The sequence below is a fragment of the Condylura cristata genome, unplaced genomic scaffold (assembly GCF_000260355.1).
Source record: "Condylura cristata isolate star-nosed mole 26May11 unplaced genomic scaffold, ConCri1.0 scaffold00011, whole genome shotgun sequence".
NCBI classification, from domain to species: Eukaryota; Metazoa; Chordata; class Mammalia; order Eulipotyphla; family Talpidae; genus Condylura; species Condylura cristata.
This window is the reverse complement of record NW_004567112.1, coordinates 26,577,731-26,590,511: the sequence shown is the minus strand read 5'-3', so window position 1 is coordinate 26,590,511 and position 12,781 is coordinate 26,577,731. Positions and strand designations below refer to the sequence as shown.

The 12,781-nt window shown below is 48.0% G+C and overlaps 1 protein-coding gene across 1 annotated transcript in view; it reads left to right on the top strand.

Moving 5' to 3' along the window:
• The window catches only part of WDFY4 (WDFY family member 4), a 197,140-nt gene that overhangs the window by 161,263 nt on the left and 23,096 nt on the right, over window positions 1-12,781 (top strand). Inside the window, exons 47-50 of the mRNA XM_004680667.2 lie at window positions 3,615-3,657; window positions 4,706-4,825; window positions 6,405-6,522; window positions 8,017-8,126. Of these exons, the coding sequence (XP_004680724.1) occupies window positions 3,615-3,657; window positions 4,706-4,825; window positions 6,405-6,522; window positions 8,017-8,126 (391 nt within the window). The remainder of the gene's footprint in view (window positions 1-3,614; window positions 3,658-4,705; window positions 4,826-6,404; window positions 6,523-8,016; window positions 8,127-12,781) is intronic.

Genomic DNA, 12,781 nt, shown 5'->3' with positions numbered 1-12,781 from the left:
CAGTAGTAATCTGGCTTTTGCTAATGCTCATTTTTTTAACCGAATGCCTCCAAATATACACAGGTGACTGTCATGTAATTGCCTTCTAAGATTTTTGCTGTTGCCTTTTGTTTGCTTTTGTTTCCCCTCACCACTTTAGTGAGTGAGCTCATCTTCAGAGGCTGGGTTTGAGGTGTGGTCCTAGCAGGGGCACTCTGCCAGCCCTGTGTGGGTGTGTTCATGAGAACGGGCTCTGCGGGGGGTCAAGCCTTAGGGTGGCTCCAGCGAGCCATCTTGAATTTGCCTTCTCTGCACAGCACCTGAAACCCCAGTGGAGATAATGGCCATTTTGTTGGGTCACTGTGAAAATCAGACAACAGACAAAATGCCTTTGCAATCTGAATGCATTAGACAATTATTAATTGCTCCTTTCCTAGGTATAGAACTGTAAAAATGAAGTCAAGGGTCAATATCCTATTAGTACAGAGGAGAATCTCTGGTTGACTCTGTCTCTTCATGCTAGGCTGCCTTTAGGTTAAGCAGAGAAAACCCCAGTCCTCACTGAGTTCCTCCATTCTTCTTAGATGCATCTCTGACTGAACAAGACCTACACTCTTGGCTTATAGACCCCACATCGGACACTTAAAACGCTCCTCACCCTTGCCAACTGCTAGGTTAACTAGACAGGTGATGTGATTCACAGGTGACATACGTCTTCTAAGATCATTCAGAAAGGTATTGACAGAACCAGTCAGGACTTGACCAGAAGCAAGCCTTTACTCTTACCATTCTGTTTGTTCAGAGTAAAAAAGAACCAGCCTGGCCTGGACCATCATCAACACCTACTAGCACTATCCCCGTGGCTGTTATGCTACTAGTGCTCATTTGTGATGGATGGGATCGGCCGTGTTTGAAGGACGAGCTGACCACTGTTCAGAGGAGTTGAGTGCTACTCTGGATCTGAACCCAGGTTCTATTGACTCCAAAGCCAGTACTCTCTCCCATGCTGTCTCCTCCAGGTCTCGGCTTTGGAACACCAAGAGTCATCTCTTATTTAATCTAAAACTTATACTATGATGGCAGGACAATGCAGCTTATCAAGTATTGTGATACTTAAGACTGATTATCAGATATTTACAAAATTCACATAGCTCATTCCAAGACTATGAACTGCCTTCTTCATGTTAATCTGAATTAAAACTTGTTTTAAATAGAACCCACCTTTAGTTAGGTGTCTTGGCGCTATTGGTAGTGGCGTCTTTTTCTGATGGTAACAAAATGATGGATCTTCCTTGGAGCTCATAGCCGGTGAAATGAGGAATGGGCTGGTGAAATGCCTTTATCTTCTGCACACCATTCCGCCTATTTGCTTCGTCACAAAAGACCACAGGTAAAATTCTAGAACCCTTCCTGAAAGGGAAAATTACAGTGCTGCCTCTTATTTCCTGAATACCAAAGGCATGATGTATTCCTACCCCACTGTCAAATTTCTAAAATAAAGTCAAAATTAGTAGGCTCAAGACATGTCCTCGATGTGGCATGAGCCCAGTATCTCCATCCTGGACTCTGCCCTTGTTTCTAGCCTTCTAGAACTTGGACAGTGGCAGGCTCACAGACAGAGCAGGAGAACAAGATCTCCCCCTGAGCATTTGCAAGCTAAAATAATAAATTGGACCATGTTTCTCTTAGATGGTTGAGTTGCTTCTGTTGTTTACCCAGCTAAAATGGACCAAATAGATGAGTTCTCTACTAGAGGAGAGGGGTGGACCTCAGCTTGGCAGTTGCTTTCTGCCTCTGGAAGGGAAGAATTATGCCAAGGAAAGAGCTGGGTGAGGAAGAATAGGGACAATGGGGCAGGTGATGTGATGAGACGATGAAGAGGTGTTGCCCCTACTGGGGCCTGTGGGCGTCCAGGCCTTATCCAGACAGAGCGTGGAGGACGCTAAGGACTGAGGCAGGGGACCTGGCTGGGAAGAGGAAACATGACTTAGTGGAACACCTTGAGTACCTACCTGTACTGGGAGTAGAAGAAGAGTCTCAAGGAGACAGATAGGGAAGAAGACATTTGGAAAAGGAACTCTGCAGAGGTGCAGAAATGGAGCCCTGCACATTTCTGCTGAATAGAAGGGATGCTTCCTCCAGAAAACCCTTTCCCTGTACCCTGCCCAATAATTCATTTTGTTATACTTTTAAACTCTTTCCCACCAGATTGCTCAAAGCATAGTATTTCTTTGGTGCAATCTGCATTTCTGAAATGTGCTTGTAAAAGTTTACATTGGTACAGCCTTTTAATTTTTTATTTACTTTTAAAAATTTTATTTATTTATGCATACAAGAGCTAGGGTGCAGGCCAAAGGTGTGGGGTGTGAGAGGATTCACCAGAGACAGAGAGGGGAGCAGAACAGGTGGCCCTACTAAATACACTGCTGAGGAGAGCAAACTTGAGTGGTTGTGGACAGCTTCGTAGTGCTGCCACTTAACCCGTTGTGCCACTAGGGGGGACCTGGTACTGCCTTTTAAAAAGTCACTTTCACAATATGTAGCCAAGCTGAAAATGCCTGGACTCTTCAGCCCAGTGCTAGCATTATCAGAACCTTATCAATCCCCTCATCTGAAATATGCAGATTTATGGCCAGTGGTGGTCATGGAGCCATCTTTTGTGAGGGCAGAGTCCTTCATGGGGTTCGGGCTCAATCCATTTTGGTCTTTGTGTATGGTGGTGTCCTACTGCTGCAGAGATGAGGCCAGATAGTGCTGTGAAAGAGTCTCCAGAGACCCTCCCTGGTGGCACAATAGGTTAAGATGTAGCACTACAAGTTAGCCACAGCCACTCAGTGAGAGTTGGATCCCTCCCTCCCTCCTCCCATCCCCCGGAGGTGATATACATGGTGCAGCAGACCTCTCCTCTCTCACCTGCAGCTCCCCTCAGCAGTGTACTTCATCGTTCTGCTCCCCACTCTTCTCTGGTGAATTGTCTCACTGCCCCTCCACCTCTGGCCTGTACCCCAGCTTTGTATGCATAAATAAATAAATCTTTAAAAAAAAAAGTGGATCTCCAGAGAGATAAAATGCCTGTAAGGCTGGGTGGAAAATCGAGTGGGTCCCTTGGATGATGGAATTTTTTAAAAAATCATAAGCATATAGGTGAGCATATCAGGACAATTTTTCTGAAAACGTTGAAGTGTGGACACTTCTTGGTGACAATATAAACTAAGTCTCTTATTTTATTATGATATAGGTATCTATGACCTATTGTATAATTTATGGCCTTCTATAGCATTTTCATTTTTAATAATACATTTACATATATTGTATGCACATGGACAAAGATGGCTAAGATGTGGCAGTGGGAAGCCTGGTATGACCTTAGGCCTGCTTCAGCATGTCCCTGGGACTTCTCCATGTGCCTGCTAAAGCAGATCATATTCTGGGATCCCCTATGACCAACAGTGACAACTAGTCTTAACTAAGTTGACCAAGCAAGCTTGGATAGTGGTCTCATCACCCTGGCTGGGAGAGTTGTGTGTGTTTCAGGAAGTCTGCTTTTCTGACCCCACGAGGCCCCAGAAATTGCTGCCTCTTCCCCAGGTTATGTCTTGAGATGTTTGCTCATCCCCATCACTTCTGCCCCTCAGGAAACACCCGAGCTCCGAGAGGACCATGCTGCACAGGTGGCAGGTACGTGACCCTGAGAGGACCCAGAGCCTAAAGAAACCCTCTGAGAGTGAAACTCAGACCGCAGTGACGAAGAGGGAACTTGGTTTTTATAATTGACCAAATGTTGCACATACATCCCTGAAAAAATGTCAAAATTGAGAGTGATTCTTGAACATTGGAAGCCAGAGCTGGGTGGCTGTACAAAGTGTGTGTACCCTGTGTGCACATCCATGCTCCCTCGGTGACATATGTGGACATGCATGTATAAATGAACACACTCAGGAGGTATCTGAGGGATACCAGGCTGGATGGAATGACATTCAAACTAGGGCCCCCGGTGAAAGGAAGGCATCATTAGAGGCCATCCTAGGCAGTGTATGGCCACAGGAGAGGGCGTCTTGGTCACTCACTTCCGAAATCTTTTCCCACAGAGCAGGTCAAGGAAAGGAGTGACCCAGCATGCAGGTCTCTTCTAAGAAATGGTATCTGTATTTAGCTGCTTCACCAGTTGGTCTTGGTGAATTTCCCCCAGATACAACCCCTGTCTTATTTGTGACTCTATCTCCTAAGTAGAGAGCCCTGAGAAAAAAAAGTGTCAATCAATAGGCAAGGATAGGGAGAGGGAAGTTTCTAGAATCCCAAAGGAAGAAGACAGGTGTTCACCTCACCAAAGAGGGCCTCTTTCTCTGAGTCTGCCAAGTCCCTTATTTATTTTTTATCATAAAGGGGGTCTGGCAAAAGGCTTATCCATAGCATTTGTTCATCCATAACATTTAATCACCTTTTGAGTATCACATCCAACAGTTACACTAAAAAATGTGTTGTCCTTGGCTTTAGGCCAACTTTGTTTCCTGAATGTCTTTGCCTCAGTTCATGCTGAACTGAGTCCAGACTCTCTGACTCAGCCTGATTCATGCTCATGGGGCACAGGGAGCGGTGGTGGTGGATGGGTTGCCTGTTCTCATCTGCATAGCAAGGGCCTCCTGGGGATTGAGGGGGGGGTGGATTTGTGTGACCTTCAGGAAATGTCAACTGCATGGGTTCATCCTCTCTTTGTCTCTTCTGGTAGAAAAGGGACATCAGCAATTTTGAGTATCTCATGCACCTCAACACCCTGGCTGGGAGAACCTACAATGACTACATGCAGTATCCAGTGTTTCCCTGGGTCCTGGCTGACTACACCTCTCAGGTACAGTGTTTATGGGCTGCTCCATGTCCATGGGTGTTCTAAGCCTATCTGACTCTCACGACCAGAGCACCCTAAATCAGCGCACACCCTCTGCCACAAGGCTCCGTCCATCTGGGCCCTGGGGTAGCTCGCTGCTCTGGTTCTCACCCCAAAGGAAGCTTTGGAGTCTGGTCTTCTGGCTCCTGTACCAGCCCCACCTGTGGAGAAGCAGTCCCAACTGTGGGATGATCAGCCTGACTGGGAACCACAGCCCACAGGTGCTTTAGAGGCTTCCTGCTCCCCCCAACAATGGACAAGTGCAGTGAACCAACAGTGGTCCATTAAATGAAATGGGTCAGGAATTTCTCCTAGAATGTCAGTGTACAAAAAAGCAGAGGAAGAGAGAGAAAAGGAAGAAGACAGAGAGGCAGAGACAGAGATACAGAGACTCAGAGAGAATGAACTACTTCCTGCTCTGGAGTCTGACTTCAGAAACAGAGATGATGATGGCATCTAGATCAGCCAGGATCTGGACTGAGACATTAGCCAAAGGGTGGGTTGTGTGTGTGTGTGGTGGGGGGGGGGGGGGCAGGTTGCTGATGACTTTTTTTAGTCTCTGCTCTGGGACCTCTGTGCTTAGGGGACCCTTAGGGGAGGAAGGTGAAGCAAGCTGACCTTGTTGGCTCAGTGTTGAAGCAGTGTCCTGCCCACCTGAGGTCTGGCCAGCAGGAGGTGTCTGGTCTGTGCAGGAGGGCAGAAGGTGACTGGGTCTTGGTTAGACTGGCCCTGGCTCTCCTGTCTATGGCTACTTAGGTAGCTGATCCCCTAGACTGGCTCTACTCTCGGCACTCCCTGTCCCCTGTAGGCCTTTGGGAAGGAAACAAGCCACGACCCCCAGGGTACTCTGTGATTCACTTCTAGTAAAAGAGAGTTATACAGCAACACCTCCTTCTATCAAGTCACACAAACCCTGGAGGATGCACACTTCTGTGGACACACAGAACCTCTCTGCTAAGAGAACGCAGCTCTGAGGGTACCCATCCAGAAAGCCTCGGGTACCCATTCCGAAAGCCTCGGGTCCCCACCACTGCGTGTTCCCCAGGATGAGAAAGGGGAATATGTGCTTTTATTGCTCGGGGAGCCTCCAGAGCACGAGGCTGTCCCTCTCCTCTCCTCCCACACAGATAACTTCTGATTTCCTAGAAAATCAGTTGGATTCTAAGCAAGGGCTTGAACTGTTGAATCAAAATATTCCATGAGGCAGGAGCCAAGTGCCTCACAGATGACAGGAATTCTTCTGAAAATCTCTTTCCGGTAACCAGTGGCCATGTTCTGATTTGGGTCAACTTGGAACAGGTTCAGTGTGAACTCAATCTTCCCCTCCTCTCATTTTCCATCTCTCCCCTATTAAGTCTTTGTGGATCACTGCCTCCAGGGCCATAAAACCCCAGCACGCCTGCTAATCACCAGAGGGGGTCAGACCAAACGACAATAAACCAATAAAGAGAACCATAAAACTAAAGAGCGTGGCTCCTGAAGTCTCGCTGGGGCACAAGAGGGTCTGAGGGGAGTTAACTCCAGCTGAACATCTGCCTTCTAGATGCTGAACTTGACAAATCCCAAGACTTTCCGGGATCTTTCGAAGCCCATGGGGGCCCAGACCAAGGAAAGGAAGCTGAAATTTATCCAGAGGTTTAAAGAAGTTGAGAAGACGGAAGGTGGGTTGATCCCGGCTGGCCTTTCCTCCTGCAGTGCTGTCTGTCCGAGAGCCTCGAGGCGACAGCCAGAGCCAGCTTGGGAGAGCAGCCAGCCTGCAATTGCATTTGAGCACAGAACGCTCTAATCGCGTGGTGTGAGCCCTGGCTGTGCTTTGGCTCTAGAACCTAGCTCCCAAACTTCCTCTGCGTATCACCTTTCTGCCTTCTGCCACCCTCACAGGCATCTGTATTCTGAGTACTTTAGCGTTTGGCATGAGCTCTGTTCATGTAGTTTTTTAAAATGAATATATTGCTAAAGAGATTTTTTCTATCAAGTATTTTATGCTATATGTATTCTTTCCTCAACTGCTTTAGAATACATATATCAAGATAGGCAGCTTCCATCTATCAACTGTGGAGAATTCCCTTGTGAGCCAGAGGTGCATGCTTCGGGAGGTCTTTGAGGGCAGGTTCTTGGGAGGATAAGGGGCACCTGCCACATACTGTGCAGCCCCCGTGGACCCCCTCGCCTGCACCCAGGATCCCCTCTCTGCATGAGGTTCCCACTGAAACTTGTTCGGGGGCGATGGGAGAGGTGCACAAACAGGCAGGCCCTCCTGGCCCTGCTTATCTCCTTTAGAGGCACAAGTTGAATCAATATGATCCCTCTCAGCTCCCAGCCCGGGTGCTGCTGCCCAGGCTGTGCCAGGCATCTTGGGGTGCTTCTCACAGAGGGAAGCCAGAGGACCACGACCTGCCACCAGCTGTGTCCCCTTCCGGGCCACCTGCCTCAGCCTCTGCCATCTCTCCTGGGTGTGCATTTGAGTCGGGCGCTTGTGTAAGTGCATCCACCAACCCTGGAGGTCCCTCTGCTTTAGGAACTGCTCGCATGAGGGAGGCCCGTCGGCAGTGTGGGCTGCCAGTGAGTGGCCAGGTAGGCGTGTGTCCTGGGCCGGCTGGCGCAGGCCTCTGCTGACCGTGCCCCTGCTGGCTGTGCCACCCGTTACCATGTAAGATGTGAGTCATTCTCAGATTTATGGGGATGCTGAGTAACACCGATCGTAGCGCCACAGGGAGATGGAGGGAGAGGATGCCCGGCGGGCGCGACGCCCCACAGGCGGCAACGTTACTGTTCTGCCTGGATGTCTGTCTGGGCCCTGCTTCTATCTTGGTGTTCTGGCTCCACAAACCCTGGAGGGAGCCAATGGAAAAGTTCATACTCCCCTCTAGAAACTCACGGGGGTAGCCCTGAGTTAAAAGCCTCCCCCTATGTAGGTGCATCCACTCTTTTTTAAAACATTTTTTATTTATTTATGCATACAGAACTGGGGTCCAGGCCAGAGGGACAGGGGCGGTGAGAAGACTCACCAGAGTCAGAGTAGGGAGCAGAGCAGAGGCTCTGTCAGCGCATGGGAGTCCTCTGCAGCCAGAAGAGCGCTTGCTCTTCTTGAGCACCAGCAGGCTTACGCGACGACGCCTGCTCAGCGCAGGTGGGGAACCATCCTTTCGTTGCAGGAGACATGACCGTCCAGTGCCACTACTGCACGCATTACTCCTCCGCCATCATTGTCGCCTCCTACCTGGTCCGGATGCCACCCTTCACCCAGGCCTTCTGCTCTCTGCAGGTGAGCTTTCCTACATGCCTACACACACACACACACACATACACACACACACACGGCTACAGCTCGCAGACTACAAGCTGGATTCAGACAAGGTGGGGACCTTCTTGCTAGAAATCCCCCTCTTTAGCCAGTGAGGCCTTGGATGGTGGCTCCAGGATTCGGGGGTCCAGCTGAGGCAGGCTGCACATCAGTGACACTACATACCTGCCCAGTGGTCTCAAACTGACTCTAAAATTAAGAAATGAGATACATGGAAAAAATACTTAACATAAGTCTATTTTAGTAGAAAAGGAAAAACAGGAAATTTGAAAACATGCTTGAAAGTAGGTGGTCAAAAATTAGAAAAGTAAACACAAAGAAGGAAAAGGGAAAAAGAGTATCACTTATGATAACAGAATATGCAAAGTTAGGCTAAGTCCTGCCAAGAGGGTTGAGAGGACAAATATTTGAAGAGCCAAACTACCCACATGACCTGCCAGTAAACTAACAGACCCTTATGCCAGTTTAGGGGTGCCAGATTGTGCAAGTATAAATCCAAGGCACCCAAGTCAACTTGAATTTCAGATAAACAATGACTTACACTAAAACATAATTTGAAATTCAGCTTAGCTAGGCTGCAGCCCTTTGTGAGCTGAAAGTAAGTGGTTCTGACTCTGAGTGGGACAGGGTGGCAGTAAGTGGGACCAGGTCTCTCCACGGCAGCCCCAAGACGCCATTTCTTTTCTGTCCTCTCTTTCTGCCTTTAACCCTGAGATCTTACTTCCAAGGTTATCCGAGCACTACAGTTCTTGACTTTGGCTGTAACCCAGCCAGAGCCAGCTGGCTCAGACTCCAAAGTAAATACATCATGGGCCCAAGTTTAGGGCCTGACCTGATCCAGGCCTTGCAAGGCAAAATCCACAGGGGTTCACCGGTTATTGAAGATGGGGCTTGTTCTGACAGATAAGCTTCAACAAAGGAGAATGCCTGCCAGGAATTGTGTGCTTTGGTCTGACCTCACCAGCAAGGTCATTCTTTGTGTCACTCAAATGACGTTCACCCTAACAGACTCCAGTTCCTGGGCAGGAATAAGTGGGCACGGGGTGGGTACCTTCTCCAACAAGAAGCAAAGCCCCTCCTGTCTTCTCTTTCTCGGCATTGCCTCCTCTTTCATTGACAGCATGGATTGTCTAGACATTGTATAACCCCCTCTCCCTGGAAATCCACTAAAAAATAATAAGTGTGCTTCCCTTGAGCCTTCTCAGGCAACAAGCATTTTAAGTAAGTTTGGTTTGGAGAACAAACGGCCCCAGAGCTTACCCCATGCCGGGAATCCCATCCAGATGTTGCTCATTAATCCACAAGAACTGATGAGCCCTGTTGATGGTGATGGTGATGCGTTCCATTATGGCTTTCCCATCCGGGGAATTCTGGATGCTTTAATAGTTTCTCCTTGCCCCTCTGTCTAATGTATTAAAACCCCACCTTTTGTCTGCTGCTGTAGCATCAGCTCTGAAATTTACATCCACTTCTTCAATTTATTTTATCCCTGGAAATGAGGGTTACTTATGCACATCTCACTGGATCCTGCAGGTTAAATAAGAAAATGTGGGTAAATCCCTTAGCTCAGGGCTTGACCCTCCCTAGGTGATCAATCATCATTAGTCCCTGTCTCCCCTTGAAGCCGCCAGATCTAATCTGAGTGGGCCTAATCTTCTGCCAGCAGGTCTTTTCTGGTCTAAGCTTATTCAAGAGAGTCTGGACTGTGTAAAAACATCCAAAGAAGGCAGGAACTAGACAGAATAGGTGTGCTCTAAAACCATGAAAATACTGGGTTTGGGCATCTTTGAAGCTAGTCCCAACTAGTTTGAGCTTATCTGAGCTCAGATCCATTGGTGATTGGCAAAGAGGTAACATCAGTTTGAGATTGTTTAAAACAGTGTGAGATGGTCAGATCCAATCTTACAGCTTTATGTGGCATGCAAGTGTTCTTACGAGCTTGAGCCCTTTTGACTCCCATGTTAAGTCTGAAGTGACTTCTGCTTTTCACAGGGTCAAATCTACCTGTGGCATATCGACCCACTTTGCTCCTGAATGGATTTCCCCTTCCTACTTTTAACTGTCTCTTCCAAGGGCCGTAACGGGTCCAACTTTTGGAACCAACAGAAGAAACAACCATCTTTAGCTTTTGCCTTTAAAATAAAAGGAGAACTTTAGCTCTCAAGGGGATGGGTAAAGGTTACATGGGTGGGGAGTGAATCAGTCTCCTTTTTTTGACTCCTGGGGTCTTCATAGACCTCCTTGGGAATATCCTGACATCATCTGCCCCAACCTGTTTTTATGGGGACAGGGCCATTTCTTTTCAAAAGACCCCTATGTGGTGACAAGAAAAGGAGAATCAGCCAGTCCCAGCACCTCACACTTTCCAGCCCTGCATGGATGATGAAATGGGGAAGGAGTGATCCATGGTGTAAGATACACATCATGCTCCCACCTTTAAATCCTAACACGTTTGGTCTGGTATTAAAATTGGTTCACACCTCTACTGTTGTGCTCATTTGTATTTCTGCACCAAGCCTGTTATACATAGACAATTCAGCCAGTAGGGTGTTGATGTACAGCCTGGCCTGAGCTGGTGACACAGAAGGCAGCGGGACCCAGGCCCAAGTCAGCTGTGCCTGTGTGATCCCCACTCTCTGGCAGGGTGAGACTGCTCAGCAGGAAGTGGGGGCTCATCCCCAGGGTACAGTAATTCCTGAGACTCTTTCCTTCCCGGAGCCACAGTCAGTGAGTCTTCCTCTTCGTGTAGCTCAGCCACGCGAGGCCCTGCTGTTGCTGGGCCACAGCCCAGGTCCAGTTCTGTCTGGCAGGAGCACTGAGTCCTCTCAGGCCTGAGCTCAGACCCAGGCTGTGTGGGGCAGAGCAAGGCAGCCAGCGCCCTGGCGAGGGCACAGTGGCAGTGCCGCCACCAGCACCTCCACCTCTGCATTTAATAAGAAACTGAAATAAAGTGCTGTGTTAATTAAGTCACAGCCCGTGTGAAGTCAGCTGTTACCAGCAGCAGGCAAGGGTTTTCTGAACCACCTGAGGCGAGATGGCTGTTTTTTGTGTAAGACATATGCTAACTACAGAGAGAACTGAGGACTGTGCTGTGCTGTCACCTGGTCGCTCCTGGTGGGTGCCAGCCTGGGGTCTGGGTGAGCTGGGAGAAGGGAGGGAAGTCAGAGCTCCTGTGTCTGTGCTCACACGTGGTGCGAAGCCCGCCTGGGCCTTTTCACCAACCACCTAGTCTTGCCACTAGGCACCGGTGACGGCCGGGTCTGCTGTGCTGGACACTCACTCCTGCGGCCGTGCCTGCTCTGATTACGGTGAGCGGGCACAGCAGCCAGGAGGGGCCGGGAGGAGGATCCTAACCAGGAGGCCTAGGCGGTGGGATTTGGGACGCCCACATCGACTCGGGGTCCTCACATAGGAGGAAAACTGTTGACACCAAATACTCCTGGCAAGAGCATTTCCAGTTTTGATGCATGTACCACAGTATGAACCTTTTACTGATGTTAGTGACTGTCCAGCTACAGTCCGTGGAGGCCACTTCCCTGTTGTGATGCTTTTTATTTTAATTCCTCTTTGCATAATTCCTCTCTTTAAATACTTTAGTTGTGGAAGGGCACCTCGGAATATATTGTGCTGAAGTGCTCAAAATCTCTTTTGGTCTTCTTACGTGAGTGATAACCTTTGCTGGTCATAAAATCCAGACTCTATAATCTTTTGCCTCTGAAACCTCTATCTCTCTCCTTTTCATCTTCTGGTTTAATGTTGCAGGGGGGGGAAATCTTCTGCCTGGAAATCTTGCTCCCTTGTTAATAGTAACCTCACTATTATTTATTTTGATTTTTGGGGTTTGTTTGGATCTATGTTGGGTTCCTCATTCAAGAACACCTGCAAAGTACACGGGGCTGGGCCTTGGTTCAGTCCATCTCTCACCACCTGTTTCCAGCCAGTCTCTAGCTCTATTCTGTGGTTGTTCTGATACAGTCTTGGCCTTGGGAGGAAAGCGTCCTCTAGGCCTTAAAGGAGCCCCTCTGCCTCCTGCCTCTTTCTTTTTCCCTTCTGTCTTCTCTTCCTTCACTCCTTTTTGTTCCCGAGAATCAAGTTCTCATTGCTGGCAACCTCCAGAGTTTGTGTCAACCCACAGACTTACAAGTAACAAAGCAGAAGCAGTTCCACTTTTTCTTCTGGGGGATCTGGCATTTCTTTTGTATTGCAGAAGTGAGAAAACCCATTAATTTTGAAACAAATGTATGCAAATACATTTATTAATATAGGAAATAGGAAAATCAGTTATTGCTTCCTTTATAAATAATACAGGCTTAAGTTTTAAAGATATTACTTTTGCTAAAATGCATTAGACAGCTGTGAAAAAAATAACATTTTTCTTTGTGGTAATATCTTTAACCAGATTTGTAGCACTAACAATATTTCCTATGTATATATTATTTTTATTTAATACAGGTAATCTTTTTATTACCAAATCATATTGTTTCTCAGGAGATTACCATCAGCACTCATAAAAGCTGCAAAAAGAAAGCAGGACGAGGCGGAGGCATCAATCTCCCGCAGAGGCAGGGCTTCAGCTGGCTGCAGATTAAATACACAAAGCTCTTAATACATTTCAA